This window comes from Arvicanthis niloticus, chromosome 9 (assembly GCF_011762505.2).
Source record: "Arvicanthis niloticus isolate mArvNil1 chromosome 9, mArvNil1.pat.X, whole genome shotgun sequence".
Classification (NCBI taxonomy): Eukaryota; Metazoa; Chordata; class Mammalia; order Rodentia; family Muridae; genus Arvicanthis; species Arvicanthis niloticus.
In genome coordinates this window covers 83,920,391-83,942,917 of record NC_047666.1, presented here as the reverse complement: position 1 = coordinate 83,942,917, position 22,527 = coordinate 83,920,391, and the positions used below count along the sequence as shown (strand labels likewise).

Below are 22,527 nucleotides of genomic sequence, written 5' to 3'. Positions count from 1 at the left end.
TTCCCTCTTCTGGTTTCCTTAGGCATTGACATATCTGTGCTATACCATCACACAGATATACATTTAAGTACCTTTAAAATAAGTCTTTAGAAGAGAGAGAGTACTGACTCACCCCTCGGCTTTCTCCTCACAGAATGGGTATTTCATTTTTCCTCAGAGAGGAGGCTCCAGGTACAGACACAGATATACAGGATACAGTTCACCAGAAGGCAGTTTTATATATTCAGTTGTCACGTATAAATGGGGATGGCTAAGCTGAACTAATTATCAATAAATGTGTTGTCATCAGCTTCAGATACTAGCTAAGTAAGAAACAGTTGCTTTGAGGGTGTCCCCACTCTTCTGCAGAGACACACAACAGGCACATTCACAACCCACTTACAGCACAAAGGCCATGCACCCCTCAGGTGGCTCAGCCTTAGCTCCTCACAACCAGCAGGACAACTGTCCATTTCAGGCCCTCATCTATAACGCAGGGGAATCTCACCCCAGTGGCCAAACACACAAGCAAGAGATGTTCTCAGCACAAACCTTTCCGCCTTGTGAAATGAAGGTGCCAGGCATGGCCCTTCTATCTAACTCCAAAATGGCTCCTTCTGTCTAACTCCAGGAAGAATTACATGGTAGAAAAGCTACGGGCAGTAGCAGCTAACAACAAGGCAAAGCAACAGTAGAAGCTGTGTAGGTGGGAGAGGGAGTGCTGGGCACAGTGGAGGGAAGACCACTAAGAAGGTACGGCTCTTTACAGGTGCCTGGGTGCATATGAACTGTTCCGCTTTGTTTTCCAAATTTGAGGGTGAACCCAGCTTTCTCCATCCAGAACCTCAAGGCCATTAAATCCATCCAGCCATGCAGATTTCACCCTGGTGGCAGCCCCTGGGCGGTCCCCGATTCATGCTGCTTACTCTCCCCACTGCCAATGGCCCTTAACATCCAACCGTGATGCCCTCTCTGCCTGTGCAGATCTGGTGAACCAGAGGAAATAATGTTCATAAACAAGCTCTAGATCTTAACCGGCTCAGGGCGGTTTCACTTCCCACAGGTGGGTGGGTAGAGATAGTAAAAATTCTGCAGTATCAAAACAGCATGTGCAATTCATCCTGCATGCTCTTAGGCAAACAGGTAAGAGGTCTTTTTTTCTGAAACTGAGGACAGGCAGCTAAGTAAACAATTCCATCCCTCCAAGCCCAGTAAGCCCAAGCTCTCATCAAAAGAAACGTTTATTAATGTTGGGTTTGCTTGCAGATGGGCTAGCCACCTGAAAACAAACGATTGCTAAATTTAGAGGCACATCACTGAGGGTTCCAACTCCAGGCTTGTATGGAGAAATTGAAACTCCACTGCTGAACAGCTGGGTGACTGAAACTCAGCCGATTTGGGCCTCAGTTTCCCCAACTCTCAAATAGAGTCAAGCACACAGTATGCCCTAGGGGGAGGAGGAGACTTGGCATTGTTCTTAAGATTTTATTTCTTTAACTATGTGCATATAGGGGTGTGTGCAGATGCATGCAGGTGCCCATGTGACTATAACACCCCCCCACCCCCAGTGGATACTAGGCACTGACTCAGGTCCTCTGGAACAGCAGTGCCTGCCCTTTACCACTAAACCACTCTCCAGCCCCTCTTTGCTTTTAAACTTTATTACACTTGTTTATTGTATCTCTCTGTGTATATGTGTATGTCTGTGCATCGGCATGCATGTGGAGGTAGACATGCTACAGTTTACAGATAGAAGTCAGAGGACACTTCTGTCCTTCAGCCACATGAGTCCCCAGGGTGGACTCGCGTTGTCAGGCTCAGCAACAGTCCCTGAGCCCTCTCTCCAGCCCTGAGCCTCACTTTTTTAGCTCCAGGAAGACTGGCTTGTCCCTGCAGCACTAATGGCCTCCAGAATTCTTCAGCTTGTGCTCTCATCTACAAACCCCTGACAGCTCACTTCCAACTTCTTAAAGCAGCTCACACTTGTCAGGTCGGGGGCAGTCAGTGAGTTTGCATCTGAGCCATCAATTACTTCACAATTATCTTTTCTTCCTTCACATTAACCCCTGACACACTGTTCAGGAAGAAAGGTAACTGTAATACCAAATAAGCCTTCATTTTGGAGCTGTGTATCATTCACTCACAGGAAGTAAAAAGGAAGAAGCACAAATTAGGCATGGCTGCAATTTAATTTCCATTTCCCTTGGGAAGAAATGCAAAGCTGGATGGCTACAGAACACGGGCTCAGCCTGAGGCTGAATTGGATTTGGGTTCAATTCCCAAAGCAGAGGCAGGGGGTGATGGGAGGGCTAAGACAGGAGGATCTTAGAGTTCAGAGAGGCCAGGCCAAGCTATACAAAAGCCCCTGACTTAAAGCACACACTTAAAACTAAGTGATCTGTCCCTGGGCAATAGTGACACACACATCTGATTCCAGCACTCAGGATGCAGAGGCAGCCATATCTCTGTGAGTTTAAGGCCAGCCTGGACTACAGAATGAGTTCCAGGACAGTCAGAGCTACACAGAGAAACCCTGTCTCAAAAATCAAAAACTAAATGATGTGACCTTTCTAAATGCCTATCCACAGACTAACAGCTATGCAAACCACAGTGAGATGGGTGACACCAGAGCTGAGGTTGGCCCTTTGTGTAAAAACGAACTAAACACACTGTGGAAATGGGGTCAGTAATGAGACCAACCTCACAGAGATGCTGGAGACTAATAACAAAGTAACCACAACACCTGACCCAGAAACAGAGTTCCAGAAACAAAAACACAACAGTGGCTTGCTACAGACAATTCTGTTACTGTGAAACACAAAGCTCCTCCCCAGGCCCATCCAGTCCTTCTGTCCTTCCTTCCCCTTCCTCAGCTGTAGTGACCTCTACTGGGGACCAGGACAGAGATGGGAGAAGTTGGAAAACAGAAACACTCATTGTGGCTCCTACAACCACCTGTGGGAAAGTCAGAAAACAACAACCAAAAGCAATTTCAGCTGTTGGTCAGAATCCAGCTGTGGAGGTTAAGACAGGCTGCCGTTTTCCCTCCTTCCCTGGTGCCTAGCTGTGTGGGCTCTGCAGCCAAGGGTAAAGCATCTCAAAGTGCTCCCAATCCAGGTTCCTCTGCCAGCAGACAGCTGTTGGCGAGGCCTCTCTGGCCTTGCTGCATTCTCACACAAACAGGACCCACCAGACTTCGCCTTCAGAGTAGAGGCCCAGGGCTGAGGAAGAAAGACCCTAGAGACAATCTTAGAAATTTTTTTAAAAATTTACAAAAGACACCTGCAGTCAGTAGCCAGTTCCTGCAAGCCATCCCTAATTAAGGTAGGGAGGGAAGGAATTTTGTGGTCATACAAGCTTTTACATGTCAAAAGTCAAATCTGTGTTCAGACAATGAACTGGTGTTATACACCTGAAAAGGGGCCTCAAAAATGAAGAAAGAAAGAAAGGAAGAAAGAAAGCAAGCAAGCAAGCAAGCTGGTACTTGAACAGTATTTTCTATTTTTTAAAATTACACTTATTTATGTACACAGGGCACAGCACACATGAAAGGTCATAGAACAACTTGCAGGAATCAGCTCTCTTCTTCTACTGGACTAGGACTAAAATTCAGTTCATCAGGCTTGGCAGTAAGTGCGTACCTATAACCAACTAAGATCCATCTTACCAACCTGTATGGTCATTTTCAAGCCTATGACTTTATACTATACCTGGAACAGAAATTTCAAAGAGTCACATCCAAACATAAAAAGGCAGAATTGTAAGACAGGTGAATCTGTCCATGTCCTCGTCTGGGAGAGACTTCCACACACTACAGGATATAAAAGGAGTCACACACAGCAAATCCAGCTGAAAAGATAAAACTGTTTCTTACGAGGAGCCACTCAAACCCAAAGCCTAGGACTTGGGGCTTACATAGCTGGTACTGTGTTCTGTTTGCTCTGTCGGGTTTCTATTGTTGGCGGTTTGCTTCTTTGCAAGCCAGAATAAATTGCCAACATTTAAAAACTGGGATACCTCATGTCTGGCCACCCCAAATCCTCACTTCCACTAAAGAATAACCAGTGTGGTCCAGGGTGATGAGACCCATACTGACATATTACACCTGGTCCCCACAACTCCTATCCTCACTCTACACACTGATACCACCTGCCCTGCCATTCTAAGACTCCAGTTTTGAACCACACTGAAAAAAACAAAACAAAACAAAACAAACAACGAAAAAACCATCCACTCTTGTAACAGAGACCCACAACTCTAGCCATATAAAACTGCCAATATGAATTTGAAAATGATAAGCAGGGGCTGGAAATGTGTCTCAGCAATCAAGAGCAATGCCTGCTACTGCAGAAAACCTGGGTTTGAGTCCTAGCACCCAGATCATGGCTCACACCCATCTGTAACTCCAGTTCCAAAGGATCTGATGCCCTCCTCTGGGACCCATCGGTACTGCACACAAGGTGTACATACATGCAGGCAAAATGCATACAATAAAAATAATAAACCTTAAAAAAAAAAAAAAGATAAGCCAATAGTCAAGCAGTGGTAGGACATACCTTTAATTTAGCACTTGGGAGGCAGAAGTAGGCAGATTTGAGTTCAAGGCCAGCCTGGTCTACAGAGTTCCAGGACAGCCTGGGCTACACAGAGAAACCCTGTCTCAAAGCTCATTTGTTTACAAAAATGCAGCCAATAAACATCTGCAAAGAATGATGCTCTGACGAGAGATCTGCAGAGAATGATGTTCTGACGAGAGGACCCCATACTGAAGAGCTGCCTGATGCACAGGGTGGGGAGGGCATCTCATCTTGGCAGGAGAGGGGATTGGCAAAATCCAACACTGCTCATGAGAAAATTGCAAGTCTTCTATGAGCAATTGGGTAGCAGCCAAAATATAAAAAATGTGCATACACCTTGCCCTGCCCACTCAGAGATTCCTAGATTTTAACCTGGAGCCAACTCACATGTGCCAAAGACAGTCATACACATAGACCAGGATGTAGAATACAACATTGTTTACAGGGATAAATAGATACCACTGAACACAGCCCAGAATGCTACATAAACATGAACAAGACAGGAGTAGCTAGCTCACATCTTTACTCCCATCACTTGAAAAAAGCAGGAAGAGGACTTGCTTCTATTCTAGTTCAAAGGCAGCTGGGGCTAAAAGGCGAGACCCTTTCTCCAAACAACAAGCCAATGTGCTGGTGTATGTCTCTAATCGTAGGACTTATGAGGTGGAGGCAGGAGGATAAGAAATGCAAGGTCATTATCAGATATACAAAAAGTTCAAGGCCAGCCTGGGATACAAGAGACCCTGTCTCAAAAATATAAATAACATAATGTATTAGTTTAAAATAAAATTTAATAAATAAAATAAAATGTATTATTATAAAATAAAATCAAAATTATATCAATATACATCTGTGAATACAAAAAATTCATATACAGTAACCATTAATTACAAGAACCATTAAGTACCGTAACAAATTTAAAGGTATATGTATATATACCACACTCATGGAGAAAATACACACACAGCTCCCCACTGAGAATGGCTAGTAACACCTACATTTCTATAAACATTTATGCATTTATAGTATCTATGACATGCATGTATAGATACATGTGGCTTGGTCCCCTGCATTGATCACACATAGATTGAGGGAAGGTTGAGTCACAAGGGCCCTGACCTCATCAGCGTACTGGTCCATGGATAGAGTCACATGACACCATGTAGAAACCAGCTGGTGGGGTCTTCTTGGAGGAATCAGGTCCCTGTGTAGGGGTGGAGAGGAGGAATAGTTTTCTTCTCTGCCATAAGTTAACCACTCTGCTCCACGATGTATTCTCAGCCATCATTCTTGGCCACCAAAATATCTCCTCCCCCGACACCTGTTTTTCCTATTGTCTCAGCCAGTCACTGAATGGGGAAAAGGGATAACATCTGAAATGTAAATAAATAAAATATCCAATAAAAAAGACAAAAAAAAAAAAACAAACAAAAGAAAAGAGATAAAGAAAGAGAAGAAAGAAAAACAGACAGACAGACAGACAGAAAGAATGAATCCAAGGACATGTGGTGATGATTAACATTGTTAGTATGACAGGAACTGGAGCTAGAGACAAGCTCTGGGCAGCCTGTGAGGAATGTCCCAGATCAGATAAACTGATAAGGGAAAGTGGGTGGTGTATTCCATCATGCATAAAAAGAAGAAAGCTGGCTGAGCAACCCCATCCACCCTCCCTGCATCCTGACTGCCACCCCAGGCTCTCACCAATGTGCCTTCTCCACTCTCTCTTCCTGAAGCTGCTTCAGGAGCTTGTCACAGAGTAATTAAGGCAGGCACACTCACTTTACAGTTTCTAAGGCAGACCCATGAGGAAGGAACTAGAAAACAACCTGACCATGTTAAAAGAGCACAGAAAGAACATTTTGAGGAAAACAGACCAAGTATCTGCAGCTAAAAAGAGAGACCAGTGAGAGGTCAGGACTGTGGAGTTAAGCACAGACGACATGCTGAGTCCACGTGGACAGAGCTGGAGACACACAGGGAATAGATAGTGAGACAGAACCTGGAACCTTCTATCTCCCCTTGCACCACCTTTGTAGATTCAATTAAACTCTTAAAAATTATTATTTTAAAGTAACACTTTTGATACTAAAAACAACTTTATTATTTTGTTTCTGTTTGTTTGCAGAGAGGGCCTCTAGCTCGGGCTAGACTACAGTTTCACCTGCCTCCGCAGCCTAAGCCCTGTGGTTACAGGTGGGTTGCTACTATGTCAGCTCAGTGATGGAAGTATCATATTGCAGGAGGCTGGATGCAAACACACTGAACCCCAGTTAGGTGTCTCTGGAAGGGAGAAGGTGATGCATTCATCTCTACTTCTCACACTTGAGCTTGCTGGGATTTTCAGGATTTATTTTTATGTTTATTTGCGTGCCTGTGTGTGTATTTGCACAGTTATGTGGGTGCCTGTAAAGGCATAAGGGGGTGTCAGATATGGATGCTGACTGCTGAACACCAGTCTTATACAAGAGCAGCAAGTGCTCTTAACCTCTGAGTCATCAGAACAAGGTATGTTTCTGCAAATAATCTCTGACCTAAAGGTCCCTTTGTCCTGGAATGGACCTGGAAGAGACCACAATGGGACATAGATGGCATCAGGCACTGGTAAAAAGTGCCTGTCCTCAGCTGGGTGGAAGCGGCATACAACTTTAATCCCAGTACTTGGGAGGCAGAGGCAGGACAGTCTCTGAGTTCAAGGCTAGCCTGGTCTACAGCATGAGAATCAAGACAGCCAGGACTACACAGAGAAACTATGCCTCAAAAAAGAAAAGAGAAAAGGAAAAAAGAGAAAGGAGAGAGAGAGAGAGAGAGAGAGAGAGAGAGAGAGAGAGAGAGAGAGAGAGAGAGAGAGAGCGCTTCTCCTGTCCTTGGCTACTCTTCTTTCCACTTCTAGGACACCGGCATTGAATCTGAGGCCTCATAATTGCTAGGCTAGCTCTCTCCCACTGAGACACCTTTCCCCTACACTTTCTGATTTTTGCTACATTATCCAGGCTGGCCTGGAATTCATGCTGAAGCCCAGAAAGAATTTTAACTAGGGATCCACCTGCTTCAGCCTTCCAAGTAGCTGGGGTAACAGGCCCGCTCTACAAGCTCTGACTTGGCCCCCAGGCCACTTGGGCCTGCCGACTTTACTCCCTCACTCTTCCTTCCCCAACTCTTCCTTCATTTGCTTCTTATAACGCCTTCATTCTCTTCACCTGACTCTCTGCCTCACTTCGAAGGATAAGAAAGATGGGTGAGGTGGAAAGGAACACATTCCTTCAAGCAGTAAGAGGGAGAAACTGAACACACAAGTTGGTTTTTGCCATTCCCTCACCAGATGCAATGTCTGACAACTATTGACATGGTAGATGTGTTACATTTGAAGTTGTAAGTAGCAGGTTATTTATGGTAGAAACCCAATTCCATACTGCACACCTTTCATCCCAGCTCTCTAAAGGCTGGAAGGCAGAGGACGGTAGACCTGCAAGCCCAGGAGTTCAAGACCAGCCTGAGGAACATACCAAGATAAAGAAAAACCACCTGAACATATGCAGGAAAATATATATGCTAATGTATATATGTATAGGTGTATATGTAGGGTTATATGTACATGTTAATGATACCGCCACAAGGGACTCAGGCATCCAGACTGGGGTGTCTGAGGCATCCCTGGTAGGCAACAGACTCAGAGACAAGGGCACGACCATTTTGTAGCTGGCCACTCCAGGCTCGAGTTTTGGGTCAAAGAGACTGCTGTCTTAGAAGGAAATAGAAAACAAAAGTGAGAATGGAAAGGTAAGATAAGAGAATCCTCTCTGGCAGACCCCTGACGTCATCCTAGGGAGAGTGGATGCACTCTCTCCTACCCAAGTGAGAAGGATTCAAAGTCACTGTCAGCAACAACAAAAATTCCCGAAGCTAGAGTTCCCAGTTACTGCTAGTGTCTCCGTAATTCGGTCGGACAAGGCAGAGAAGAGAAAGGAAAACAACAGTTATCTTTCCCAATAGCCTTCTCTGCAAGCATGTCTGAGGCGGAGAAACCGTTCTTACCTGGGGCCTGCACCTATAAGAAGACCACTAGGCTAACTGACACAACTTGACTTCTTCCTGGCAAGCCCAGGTCTCACTCAGAACTCCGCCAGAGGCGACAGGCCAGCAGCACTCAGGGAGATCCCATCGCCTCTGGCAATGAATGAAGGGCCAGACACCCCGCCCCCCACCCTTGCACTCACCGCTTTTGGTTCATGGAGGCCACCTGCAGCCACTCGTTGGTGATGGGATTGTAGGAGTGTGCGGCCGAGATCTCCTGGCTGGTGATCCTGTAACCACCCACGATGAAGAGGTAGTTGTCCAAGATGGCTGAGCCGTAGCCCCTGACGTTCACCAGGTCGGGGGGCAGGTTGTTGGCCAGGGGGAACCAGCGCTCCGTGGTCTCCTCGTACCTAAGCATGGACGGGGGTTCCCCCTGATACGGGTGCGGGGCCAGGGGTCCCCCGAGGAAATCCCCTAGGGCCACCAGCACCGGGGTCCCGCGCATGCGGGCCTCCCTCAACCTCTGCTTCAGGCTGCAGTCCCCGGGAGCCTGCGGCGGCGACAGCAGCAGCGGGAATTGGGGCTGGCACAGCACCTGGTGGAAGCGCAGCACCATGAAGCGCAGGCAGGCGTCCTGCAGGTCGGGCAGCCCGTACACCTGCGCCAGGCGGTACAGCTCCAGGCAGTTGCCCAGACGCACATGCGACAGCAGCAAGCGCAGCAGCGCCGTGACCTGCAGAAAGGACGCGGCCTCCACCATCTCGGACAGCACGCTGGCCTCGGCCAGCTCGTCCTCACTCAGGCCCCAGCCCTCGCGCGCGCCGCCCGCGTTGATGAAGTCCAGCACCAGCCGCAGGCCCGGAGCGCTCAGGCCGCGCAGCTGCTGTACCTCCGGGCCCACCTCGGGCCGCACGGCCTCGCGCATGCCGGAGCGGTAGAGCGCGCGGAAGTAGTCGCTCTGTTCGATCAGCTTGCTCTTGCTCACCGGGTAGCAGCGGTCTTCCAGGCGGATCTGCACCATCTCCTCGGCCGACATGGCTGGGCCGTTGTGCCCGCCGCCCCGGCCGCTCAGGCTCCTCCCCCGGGCGCACAGTCTCCGCCGAGTCCGGCCTGTGCTCGCGCTTCCTTCCTTCCGCTGCCACAGGCCCTGGGCTCAGCCTCGCCGGTGCGTCACACGCCCTCCGAGTAAACGGCCTCTCTGAGTCTTTAACCTGTGTGTCTGTGTGGCTTCGTACGCGTGAATGCAGGTGCCAGGAAGCCAAAGGCGGCAGATCACCCTGCAGCCCGAGGTAAGGGCGGTTGTGAGCTGCCCTACCCGGAAACCGAGCTCCAGTCCTCCGCAGCAGCAGTGTGCACTCTTAACCACTATGCGTTCTCCAGCACACTGTTGTTAGGAAACAAACAAACAAACGCGTCGGTTCGCAGTGCTCTCCCCCTTCGCATAAGTCATTGTACTTGATCTGGTGTTTCCCGCAGCCCCACAGTCCCTGTGTTTGTTTTCCTGGGCCAGTCAGTACTGTGAAGTTTTGGACCCGCAGGGTGGTTCCAGAGTGGACTAACGGATTTCTGGGGCTAAGGAATTTATTAGAAGAGCTGTTAACTCCATGAACAAGATAGACAGATGGGAAGGCAGGCAATGGCATGGCAGGGGCTCCTGGGAGAGTTCAGACCCCAGCACCAGAATTAGCAGAGTCTCTGAACAGCAAAAGCTGTCACTTTTGTCGGAGGATGGAGAGAACACGGAGATGCGGTAGGATTGTCCCCTCTGGGTAGCTTTTGTCCACTCTCATCTCCACGTATTCCCCCACCCCACCCCCCACCCCTAACATCATAGCTGTTAGGAAAGAGCATTTCTCCATGTTATCTGGCGGGACGCTTGGTTGGAAGACTGGATCCCAAAGGCTATAGTGAAGAGATAGTGTCTGCTCCCCTGGCGTGCATTCCCCAGCATAACTCTATCCGTCATCGTCATCATGCTTCACAAAGAAGGGATTGTTGGCCATTATATTCTGCAGAATAAACGCAAGAAAAAGGTACTAAGAAATACATCAAAAATTCTAGCAGGATCCAGACTTCATACCGGAAAGAGACACAACACATAGACCTGGGGCTTGCTATACTTTGTTACTTTTTTGGATACTCTGAGAAACTTGAGACACTGAGCTGTGATTGACAGGCCTGGCATCATTCCTGGAAGGCTTCTGTTGCCCATCTGTCACTCTCAGTGTTTGGGGTATGAGGAGGGTTTCAGGTGAGGGGCCAAGGATTTAGTAGACTGTACAGCAAGGCAAAGTGCCACAACTACCATTAGACATTAGGCTAGGGGCTTCTGGGAGGGCTGACTTCAAAGAGGCTGGACCTGGATCTGTCTGTGCCTCCATCAGCAACAAGGCAGGATTCAGTGAGTCACCAGAAGAACAGACTCTTAGTCTCTGTCTCTTTAGACTCTTTACCAATGGAAGCTTTTGTTTCCAGACCATAGATACGCCTTCAACTGGTATTCTCTTGCCTTTTAAAACAAACCAGAAAGCCAACCTTTGAGAATGATTCTCATTAGAGAGGCAATTCAAGCAGGGTCATATTACCACAATGAGGTCAGCTGGACTGGAATCTGAAGTGTTACCTGACAATACTCGGCACAGGTCCTGCAAGGTTTTGACCCCTGACAATATAATGGGGCATCTTAAAAGATCCAATAATTTTAGTAAACCACACAGTGTCCTAGAAAGAGGAGTACATGTAACTCCTTCGTTACAAAGTAGTTAAACTATAGTTTCAAGGCTCCATGAACACTTGTTTAACTCTTAACGTCATCATATTGAGTGGGTGGAGCTGTTATTGATCATTAAACACTGACAATCTGTGCTCAGATTGTCACAGCCTGGGAGGTCACAGCCCTAGAGGAGCTCATTACCATTGCTTTGCTAAATGGATATGTTGTCAGGTCACCGTCTGAATACTTGTGTTTATATCCACAGGTCAGTGCTGCTCTCATCAGCCTTGGCCCAAGAAGTCTCTGTCTGCAGTGGGCAGACAGCTCCTCAAAGTGCTGAGAACAAGTGACCGGCCGTTCAGCCTAACTGGACTTCTATACACCGGGCCCACAAGTTCAGGGAACAACATGGAAGGGAGGGTAGGGAGGACTGTCGTGGAATGTGTCTTCTGTACACGACGAGGCTATCTCACTTGTGAGCTCACAGAACTATGTCTGTACTAGATAACCGACAAGAAGAACAGTCAACATTACAACAGGGTTACAAACAACAGCAACAGCAACAAAACAAACCAACAACAACAACAACAACAACAACAACAACAACAACAACAACAAAAAAAACCAACTAACAGAGGGCCTGAAGTAGAAAGGGTGTTCACTGGGAAGTGTTTGGGGGAGGAATTAATTGGCAGAGGCAGTCGAATCTGAGTTTAAGGTCAACCTGGCCTACATAACAAGTCCCAGGCTAGCCAGCTTACACTGTGAGACAATGTCTCAAAATCATGGGGTTGAAAGTGAGGAGAGTAACTATGTCTCTCAAGGCCAGTGTTCCCAAAATTTTAGGGACATCTGCAAAGATTAAAAAAAAAACAAAAAAAAAAAAACAACTCATCTTCACAGCAGACCTACTGGGTTAGGCTGTTGGGTGTATCAGGCTTTTGTCTAAATCCACATCTCATTTTTAAACTCTGTCTAGAACATCCTAGGGCTGAAATCCAGCTCAGTGGCAGAACATTTATGCAGCACACACAAGGTCCTGAGTCTCCACGACATCACGGAAAACAGAAAGGATCTATTAGAGACATCTAACAGCTGGGTGGTGGCAGCCCACACCTTTAGTTACAACATCCAGGAGGCAGAGGCAGGCCGATTTGAGTTCCGGGCCAGCCAGGGCTACACAAAGAAACCCTGTCTAGAGAAAAGAGAGGTAAGGTTCAGCTGTCCGGCTGGTGGGATGGCTGCATCAAAGTGCTGAGGACCTCGGGATCATGTGGTAGTAGGAGAACCCAACTCTGTCAAGTTGTCTCTGACCACCACATGGGCACCACAGTGTGACATGTGCGCATGCGTATGATGTTCAGCAGGGAGGCAGGTACATGGAGTCAGCTCTATTCTCTTATTTTACATGAAGTTACTGCGGATGGCGCCATATGTCCTTTAAAGGCCGTCGTCTTTCCCCTTCATTATGAGCACACTAAATTGGGGCCAGTGGTTGAATCCTTAGTTTCCTTTAGGCTTACAAGAAAACTACTGGCCCTAATGAGTAGCCAAAATAAATATACAATCGGTTTCATTTATCGCAAAATTAAACATTCTAAATATATTTCTTTTTCTATTTTTTCTTTCATTTTTTTTAATAATAAAAAAATCAAACAAGTACATAAACCGGTTTTCTCTGGAGCCTGAACAACAAAACTTAGGAGAAAAAATGCAGTCGTCACCAGCTTTTAAGCCTATAGTGAACACTTCACAAAACAACGTGTTGTTTCTGAAAACAGAGCCTCCCTTAATCTGATGTGGAGATACTAGGTAATTGTTTTTCTCAGCAGGACTCGGGGCTAGGGTTTCTCCTGGCTTTTATGCCTGCCTAGGAAAAGGTGTCTGTGACTCTTCACTCCTAGAGAAAGAAGAAAAGCTGAGAGGAGCATCCCTGTCTTCAAGAAAGGAAGGGTCAGAACACCAAAACTTGTTGAACAGGGTTCAGAGATAACGCGACAGCGACAGCGCTCTCCCGGGGCCCAACTGGGGAGGAACTAAAAAGGTGCCTAGAAGCCTCTGCAGAAGGACGCCCCTTGCAACCCTAGAAGCCCATGGTCAGCCCCAGCTGCCTCCCTTCAGCACCGAGAGATGCAGGCGGCGGGGCTGCTGCTGCTGCTATGGCTGGCTGGCACCGTGCACGGGCTCTGCTCACCTACTGTGTTCTATAGAGATTGCTGGATCCGCCGCTTCCCGGGGCTGCTCTTGGACCTGGAGGAGTCTCAGAGACTTGGCGCCCAGTTCCTCAAGTACTACTCAGAGAACACCGGGCAGAAGTGCAGCCGGAGCTGCTGCCTCCGGAAGGATGGTGAGTGCAGGGCTGGCAGAGCCTACCTGGGTAGTGTCACAGCACGAGGCCAAGGCTAGGGAAGGGGGTGGGTTGGAAACAGGGAGGACCCCAAAACCCAGAGCACGAGGCCCAGAGGGGGAGGACCAGGGAGTACTCCAGGACCAGAGCACACGGCCCAGTTAGAGGGGGAGGAGCAGAAGAACCCAGGGTGGGCAGCATCAGAGCAGGTGATTTTGAACGAGATCTTCATGACACTATAGAACGCATGGTATCCTGCATTCTTTGACAAAGTGCTAAATGGACATATATCTTTCAGGGTTAACTAACTTGATTTTTTTATAATCCAAATGTTTTCAGTAAACCAGGTGCTGTGGATCACGAGTGTAATCACCGCATTTAGGGACTGAAAGGGGGTGGGGGATGGGGAAATCAAGAGTTCAAGGCAAGCCTCAGCTACATTGTGAGCTGAGATCAGCCTGGGCTATGACTATGTCTCAAAAACAAAACAAAACAAAAACAAAAACACCGAACACAAACAACCAGGATTTACAGTAACTTTTAAACTGTCATTATTTACTTTTTTTCTCAGTTCTTTTAAGATGTTTTCTGTTAAGTCTGAGAATCTCAATGATTTGACTACATTCACCCCCCACTCTGCCCTCTAACCTTTAACCTCTAACCTTTCCAGATCCCTCCCTGCCACTCACTTTATATTCCTTTTAAAAAATTACCCACTGAGTCCAGTTTGTTTTGCCCAGATTCTCCTGGGCACGACCAAGGATTGCTCCCCTAAAGAGAAGTAAAAGAAAAAAGAAGGAAACAAGAAACTAACAAACCAACTCTGATTCCCCCTCCCATGAAGCCACCAACTGTCAACAGCTCCTCAGGAGTAAGGGCTCACAATCTCCTTCCAACTCCTGCTGGAAAGCTGACTGGCTTGATCCAGTACTGGTCTTGTATAGCTGTGAGTTCATGAGGTACCTCTGTCTGTTTGAGATGTACTTATATGTGGCCCAGTTTGATCTCACTTTTCAGTGGAGATTGGCCTTGAATTCCTAGTCCTCCACCCCCAAATTCCAAGTGCTGAGATCATAAGCAAGCACCACCATGTTTAATAATTTCTTCTTAAAATAACTTTTGGTGGTCTCAGTGTCATGCCTATAAGATGTGTCTCATGGTTTATAAAGCAGGGGGCACACTGGACAGGAAGCTAGAGTGTGGATATGCTATCTCCAAGTTTCCCTATAGATGGGGTTTGAGTGTGAACACCTTCAAGGTCTAAACTGCTTGAAGATATTTTCAATTCTTTTCAAGCTACCTAGAAAAACACGAGAGCAATGTATTGCTAAAGCCATCCTCACTGAGGTCTCACTGTCTTTTAACCATAATTTATACTGATTAAAGACATTGCTTACCCAATTACATATGCAAATTTCCGAGTAAAATTTAGAGCATATAAGAGAACAGCCAGATTTTCAGGGATCATGGTTTTCAAGACTTGTCACAAGCCATGACCTTCAAAGCTAACGAGGCACAAAGAACAATCGATTTGATAAAGAAGAATCTTTTCAGAGCAGGGTCATAGGCTGGGGTTTCCGTTAAGTTTGTCGGGTGCCTGCCTAGCATGCTGGAGGCCTCCAGCACATAAACCCAGAGTGGTGGCCCACAGCTGTAATCTCAGCACTTAGGGGTGAAAACAGGGAGAGCAGAAGTTCAAGGTTGTCCTTGACTACGTAATGAGTTTAAGGCTAGCCTCGAATACATGAGATCTTGCTGAAATGAAAACAAAACAGGGCTGGGGAGAGGGCTTAGTGGCTAAAGTGCTTGCCAGACAAGTGTGAGGTCCCAAGGGCAGAGGAATATGAACATCTACAATCCCCAGTGGCCCTAAAGGGAGATGGAAGGCAGAGGCAGGAGGATCCTTGAAAGCGCACAGGCCAGTTAGCCTAAGGTATGCAGCAGCCAAAAAGCAAAGAGATCGTGCCTCAAACAAGGCTGTCCTCTGACACATTCGTACTCACATATATCACTCTCACATACACATCACACACGCAACATTACATAGAAAAGCAGTCCAGGGCAGTCATCCAGGACACTCTGCCAGCCCAGAGCCTCTGCAGGACAGGAAGGCTTGTTACACTTCTGCACAGAGCTGGAACATTGAAACATACACATGAAATATAAGGTCGGTTTCCTTCCTTCCTTCCTTCCTTCCTTCCTTCCTTCCTTCCTTCCTCCCTCCCTCCCTCCCTTCCTTCCTTTCCTTCCTCCCTCCCTCTCACCCTCTCCCTTTCTTGAAGAATCCTGATCCATCCCCTTCAGCCTCTGGAAAGCTGAGGTTATGGGTGGGCACCGCATTCCTAGCTCCATAGAAAACATGTTAAAAGGCTAGAGAGATTGCTCAGTGGTTAAGAGCGCCTGGGACTTTTGCAGAGGATCTGGGTTCAGATTCCAGCACCCACATTGAGTGGCTCACACCTGTAACTCCAGCTCGGATCCGATGCCTCTGTTCTCCACAGGATGCACTGATGTCACATGCCTCCCCTCTTGTAGTTACACAAATACACACAATTAAAAATAATCAAAATAAATCTTTCATAAAAAGAATTATTCCAATAAAAATCAGTCTCTATAAGCATGTAGTGGCTGATGCCTGTAATCCCAGAACTTGGGAGGCTGAAGCTGGGTGATTGCCATGAATTTGTGGTCACTCTGAGATATAGTAAGTCTGAGTTCAAGGCCAGTTTAGGCTACATAGTAAGATCCAATACTGCTGTCTATCCCACCAATGACTTTCTTATCACAAATCTAAATATTAGATAACTTTTTCAGTTCCTTTCCCTTACAACTTCCCAGAACATCCCCAGGGGTTTTGCAACCCAATGTATTGGTAACTAATTTTGTCTTATTATTTCTCTTCTGGAAAAAAAAAAAAAAGAAATGCCACATAAATCCTAGAGCATCCCAGAAGTAAGACTGGGGCTGTGGCTCTCCATGGCTAACCCTCTTGAAGGACAGAGCAGGACTGCACAGCACAGTGTCCTCTCTGACCTCCATGATCCCCACCACCACAGCACAGTGCCTTCCCTGACCTCCACCCCCCAAACCCACAGCACAATGCCCTTCCTGACCTCCCCACCCAACACAGCACCCTCCCTGACCTCCACGTACCCCCCGCCCCCAGCCCTGGCATGCTTCAGGTGGGACACTGTATCTCTGTAATCCTGTTTTATTAAAGAGTGCAATACCTCTGAGCCAGCTGACACATCACATGGTCCTGGCTAGTCTGCAATAGGAATCAACTCTCACTGAACATTAGGGAGGATGCACAAAATTTTGCACCCAGCAAATCTGACTCTGTGTTTCCAGAAACAACCAGTATGTTTTAAGCAGCAGTTCTGGAAAAGAGAAGCCAGTGTGAATATGTGATATGCAGATACACCCTGCCCACTGAAGCCAGCATCAGTATTTAAGAAACACTGATTAGGCTTCTCCTGGGAATACATTTGCATGAAGATCCACACCCTTGGGTGTCATGTGATCTTCTGGCTGTCCCCTCTCTGACGGTCCTTTGTCTGTGGTTGGAACATCTTTCTTTTTATGTTTCTCCTTCTTCCTCTAGTGGCCCCCAGGGACCATGTTGTACCTAGAAACCAGACAGGTACTTTCCAGAGCTTTGTGTAGACAACTGATGTTTTTCATGCACAAAAATGACTAAGACTAAAATATAATGATTCTGTGGAATATGAGGGTGTGTGTCTTTAATCCTAGCAGGCAAAGGCAAGCAGATCTCTGAGTTCAAGGCCAGCCTGGTCTATACAATTGAGTTTCAGGCCAACCAGAATACACAGTGAGATCCTGTCTCTTAAATATATAATCAGTCCATCAGTCTAAGGCTGGTTATGGTTGCTCACACTTATAGTCCCAGCACTCAGGCAGGAGAATTGCTGCAAGGCCCCAGCCCAGGCTGGTCTAGATAACAAGTTCCAGACCAGATAGAGCTACTTAGGGAGACCCCTGTCTCAAAAGAACTAAAAGCAAATAAAAAATTCCAGGTGTCCTCTGTGGAAAGGAATATATTAGAGTATTTAGAATAATATTTTCTTTCAAATAGGTGTATTATATAGTTTTAATAGTTTATAATGTTATAATGTTCTGAAAACTATCTAACCACAACACAAGATTCATTCAATGTTCCAGAAAGAAATAGAAGTTACTCAGAACTCATCTGACTGGTAGCAAAGCCATGCTCGGTGGTTATGTCCCTGTGATCCCAGCACTAGGAGGCTGGGCAGGACTATTACACGTTTAAGGCCCACCTGGGCTGTGTAGTGAGACCCCAACACACACACACACTCTCTCTCTCTCTCTCTCTCTCTCTCTCTCTCTCTCTCTCTCTCTCTCACACACACACACACACACACACACACACACACACACAACTGATGGGAGCCATGAACCTAAGCAGACTCTCTTGGCCTTTTCAGTTTCCTGTAATGTGGCTGTCTTCTTCCATGATCCCATCCACGACAATGTCAACTGCCTCCATGTACACTGCCCAACCCTGGAGAGCTGCATCCTGGAGCCCGGGACCAGTGCCATACTGTACAACATAACAGCAGGTGAAGACTCAGTCTAATGGGGCTTTGGGAAGCAAGTGCTACTTCTCTAGAAGGGTTTGCATCTTCAAAAACTGGCTGGAATGCCCAGGTTTAAGTCCCCAGACGGTTGTTCTCCAGAAACCTCTGTCTGGAGATGGTTTGGCCATCAGGACCTTGCTTGGCACATTCGGCAGCATTCATTCCAGATGACAGACCATGCACAACTGAACAAGAGCGTAAGCCCTGTGGTTGGACTATATTGAGAACTCAGCAAAAGCTAAAATAGGCATTTTACTACAGTGGCCGGGAGTGTCACTCAGAAGCAGACAGAGCACTCATGGGCCACATGAGGTCTATGGATACTGCAATAGGGTCCTACAGTGTTGGAAGTAAGGGATCAGGAAGCACCCCAGATAGACATCAGCGTCTTATAGGTCTCTGGATGGTCAATGCATCAAGAAAGACCCTGTCTCAAAAGAGGTGGATGGCTCTGAGGAACAACCCTCTAGGTTGTCTTTTCATCTCCACACATGCTCCTGTACACATCCCACATCTGTGTGTTCACACACACATGCACACACTCAGAGAGAGACACACACAGGTAGTCACATGCATGTGCACATACACATGATCACATGATACTGCCTCAACACAAAGCCCTTAAGAAGAGGAGACTGCAGAAAGCAAGAGACCAGGCAGAGGCAGGCAAGGAGCCCTGAACCACCATCCAGACAGTGGGAAAACTAACCTAGTCACATGACTAGGGACATTAAGAGCCACAGTGGAAATACAGCTCCAAGAGGGCAGAGTGACATCTTCAGGTTGACATTTTCAGAAACACAGGGAGCAGGGCATGGTAGCACACCTGTGGCCTAGCACTCTGGCTACAGACCAAGACAGGAGCATCACTAATTCAAGGCCAGCCTGTGCTACATAGTGAGGCTTTGATCAACAATAACAAAAAGAGATAAGGAATTAGCAAAATCATAGAAAACACTGAAATTAGAGGGACAGACATGATTGTATTAGTTTAGGTGGGTTCATATTCAGGATACAGGAGAGACATCTAGTCAGGGAAGCATTGGAACTGACAAGGTAATGCTGGTTGTCATGAAGGAATTTGCTGCTGAACTTTGGAAAGATTCATTAGGAGGCTCTGGTGCTGGGATCAGTCCCAGGGATCTGCGCGGAGCCACATCTCAGCCCTAGTAACTTAGTAACTTACTATAGCCTTAGTAACCTTTTAAAGGAAGGAAATGAGGGAAGAGTCAACCCCTGCTTCTCACAGCCCAGAAAGGGGGGGGGGAAGGGGGAGGCAAGAAGCCAAGGTTAGCGTTTGGGCACCCTCAGAGATGATGCCTGGAGTGTGCAGACAGAAGTGTGTGAGAGAGCACTGGAGAAGTTCAGTGCCCTGAAAGAGGAAGGCACAGGCCACATGCACTTCAGTGCCATCAATATGGTAGGGGCAGCTGTGGAATTTGAGAAGGGAGGTGAAAAGAGAACATAACTGAAGACCAAGGATGGTGTTCTAGTTTGCTTTCTGTTGCAGTGATTATCACACCAGAAGCAGCTTGTGGAGCAGTAATAAATGTCCCCCATAGGCTTGGGTATTTGGTGGCTTAACCCCCAGCTGGCAGGGCTTTTTGGGAAAGCTTACAAGGTACAGCCTTGCTAGAGGAAGCATATCACTGGGAGCAGGTGTTGCGATTTTATAGCCTTGCCTTACTTCCTGTACGCTTCCTGCTTACATCTGAAGATGTGAGCTCTCAGTTTCCCGCTCTAACCACCATGCCAGCCTTGATGTACTCTGTACTCTTACTTCTGGGACCACAAGCCAAAATAAACTCCTTCTGTAAGTCACTTTTGGCCACGGAATTTTATCACAGAGATAGGAAGGTAACTAATGGGTACGTGCATGTGTGGGGCTATTTCATCTTGCACACTTATGACTCCCAGCTCACAACCCATCACGGAGGGAAAACAGGGCAGGAGCTTGAAGCAAGAGCACTTGGCTTGTTCCCAGGCTTGAGCTCAGCCAGCTTTTTATAACTTTTTATAAGCCCACAATGTGCTAATCCCTCCACCACCAACCATCAAACAGTACCACTGACACGCCCACATGCTAACTTGATGGAGGCTAATTCCTCAGTAGAGGGTCCCTCTTCTCAAGTGTCTCTAGTTTATGTCAAATTGGCAATAGAAACTAGGACAGATGGACAGATGACTAGGACAAAAAAGCCAAGGTTAAAGAAGAGGCAGGCAGTCAGAGTTGACTACCAGGGAGACTCAAGAAGGTCCCACAGTACCAGATGTGGCACATGTGACCAGGAACTCAGAAGTGATTACCTCAGAGGCTTAAGGTTTGCAAAATGATGAGGGATGAAGCATTGTCACAGAGGCCAAAGTGGGGAAGGGAAGAGACACAGCTTCCTGGCAGGGAGCACTGGGGGACACAGGCAGACAACACTCCTGGTGGGGAGTACTGAGGACACAGGCAGACAGGACTCCTGGTGGGGAGCACTGAGGACACAGGCAGACAACACTCCTGGTGGGGAGTACTGAGGACACAGGCAGACAACACTCCTGGTGGGGAGCACTGAGGACACAGGCAGACAACACTCCTGGTGGGGAGCACTGAGGACACAGGCAGACAGCACTCCTGGTGGGGAGCACTGAGGACACAGGCAGACAGCACTCCTGGTGAGGAGCACTGAGGACACAGGCAGACAGCACTCCTGGTGGGGAGCACTGAGGACACAGGCAGACAACACTCCTGGTGGAGAGCACTGAGGACACAGGCAGACAGCACTCCTGGTGGAGAGTACTGAGGACACAGGCAGACAACACTCCCGGTGGGGAGCACTGAGGACACAGGCAGACAACACTCCCGGTGGGGAGCACTGAGGACACAGGCAGACAGCACTCCCGGTGGGGAGCACTGAGGACACAGGCAGACAGCACTCCCGGTGGGGAGCACTGAGGACACAGGCAGACAACACTCCCGGTGGGGAGCACTGAGGACACAGGCAGACAGCACTCCTGGTGGGGAGTACTGAGGACACAGGCAGACAGCACTCCTGGTGGGGAGCACTGAGGACACAGGCAGACAGCACTCCTGGTGGGGAGCACTGGAGCTATGCAGCCTTTGAGTGTACAAGAAGAGAAGACAAAGCAAAAACAGGGAGGGTGTGGCTGCTGGCTTTGTTCCCTTTCCCTGGCTGTTTCCCCAGAGTATTAAGTGGTGTGTGTGGTATTCCCCGTGGCTGCTGGCAGCAGGGGACTCTGGCACAATGCTTTCTTCATACACAAAGCCCTCTTCTCTGTACAGCCATATTTGTCCACAGCAGAAAGTGTCGTTGGGATAAACACACACTTGGCCTGCTCTGAAGCGCAGGAGTCTGTGCAGCTGGAACTGGAATCTGGCTCAGCTCAGACTCCAAAGACAAACCCTGCAGCCTCCAGGTTGTACCTGAGGCCGTCACAAAGAAACTCAATGTAATACATTGCATACATTTGTGAAATTCTCAAATTAATTTTTAAAAATAAAAGGTCTCATTTATCTTTCAGGCATAGACCCAGACTTGCTGGTTTTTGAGCATTCATCTCCCACCTACCCGAACACCCGCTCCTCATCTGAATGGTGGGATAGACTGCGGATTCTAAAAGCTATGAATGTAGGTAGTGAAGGAATATACCCAGATGTGATGAGCCACACGGTGGCATCCACAGAGGCAGCGTCAACCACACATCAGGATTTAGGTGCGAACACAGGTATCGGTTATCCCAGGAAGTCAAGCACGGATGTCGGGATAAGATTCACTTCTGCAAACGTGTCCACTGCTACCAAGGTCAACACCGTGTCACCAAGCACAGACTTCGTCCCCAGTCCAGACAACAAGACTATTTCTCCTTTCTTTGGACCCACAGACACAAGAGTTTCCCAGGTGCCCAGCCAATCCCGACTCAACATCAGCAAAACATCAGTGAATAAAACAAAGGGGTCCCACAGTGGAAACCACACATCTGAGAACGAAGAGTCTCGGGATGGAGCGCCAGTGTCTGCAGGGGCCTGGCTGGCTTGTGTGACCCTGGGCGCTGCCATTGTCAGCCTCTGCTGCCGGGTGGCCCTCGGGACGTCCAGATGCTGTGGAAGGCAGCAGGGCTGGTCTCACGTGGGACAAGGGTCAGGATCTGGGTGCAAGCATAACACACTGAAGGAACGCTCCTAAAGGCTGGAGTTCCTAAGGCTTTCTGTGAGAAAGAACATTTTATAAAAGAAATAAAATTAAAAAATAAAGATATTCTAGCATA

General features: G+C 47.7%; 2 protein-coding genes across 4 annotated transcripts in view; one reads left to right on the top strand and one right to left on the bottom strand.

Moving 5' to 3' along the window:
- The window catches only part of Klhl42 (kelch like family member 42), a 22,478-nt gene extending 12,156 nt beyond the window's left edge, over positions 1–10,322 (bottom strand). The window contains exons 1-2 of one of the 2 annotated variants that reach the window (XM_076940907.1): positions 9,559–10,322; positions 8,774–8,983 (exon numbers count right to left, since the gene is read on the bottom strand). In XM_076940907.1, the coding sequence (XP_076797022.1) occupies positions 8,774–8,787 (14 nt within the window). In that variant the 5' untranslated portion in view covers positions 8,788–8,983; positions 9,559–10,322. Of the gene's footprint in view, positions 1–8,773 lie in introns of both variants that reach the window. The other variant, XM_034511992.2, reaches the window with a different exon arrangement.
- Mansc4 (MANSC domain containing 4) lies at positions 9,734–22,527 on the top strand. Of its 2 annotated transcripts, none has more exons than XM_034512332.2 (4): positions 9,734–9,862; positions 11,552–13,633; positions 18,103–18,237; positions 21,784–22,527. In XM_034512332.2, the coding sequence occupies exons 2-4, from the start codon at positions 13,417–13,419 to the stop codon at positions 22,443–22,445; spliced, it is 1,014 nt and encodes a 337-aa protein (XP_034368223.1). In that variant the 5' UTR covers positions 9,734–9,862; positions 11,552–13,416; the 3' UTR covers positions 22,446–22,527. The 2 variants fall into 2 exon arrangements, with proteins under 2 accessions (XP_034368223.1, XP_076797023.1); XM_076940908.1 differs by lacking the exon at positions 9,734–9,862 and adding an exon at positions 10,455–10,606.

What these genes read in the sequence shown, in the direction of transcription:
- Mansc4 (XM_034512332.2), top strand. Translation starts at nt 13,417, where the DNA reads ATGCAGGCGGCGGGGCTGCTGCTGCTGCTATGGCTGGCTGGCACCGTG. An exon ending in CTGCTGCCTCCGGAAGGATG is followed by an intron (nt 13,634 to 18,102) that starts GTGAGTGCAGGG and finishes TGGCCTTTTCAG; the next exon opens with TTTCCTGTAATGTGGCTGTC. An exon ending in ACTGTACAACATAACAGCAG is followed by an intron (nt 18,238 to 21,783) that starts GTGAAGACTCAG and finishes TTTATCTTTCAG; the next exon opens with GCATAGACCCAGACTTGCTG.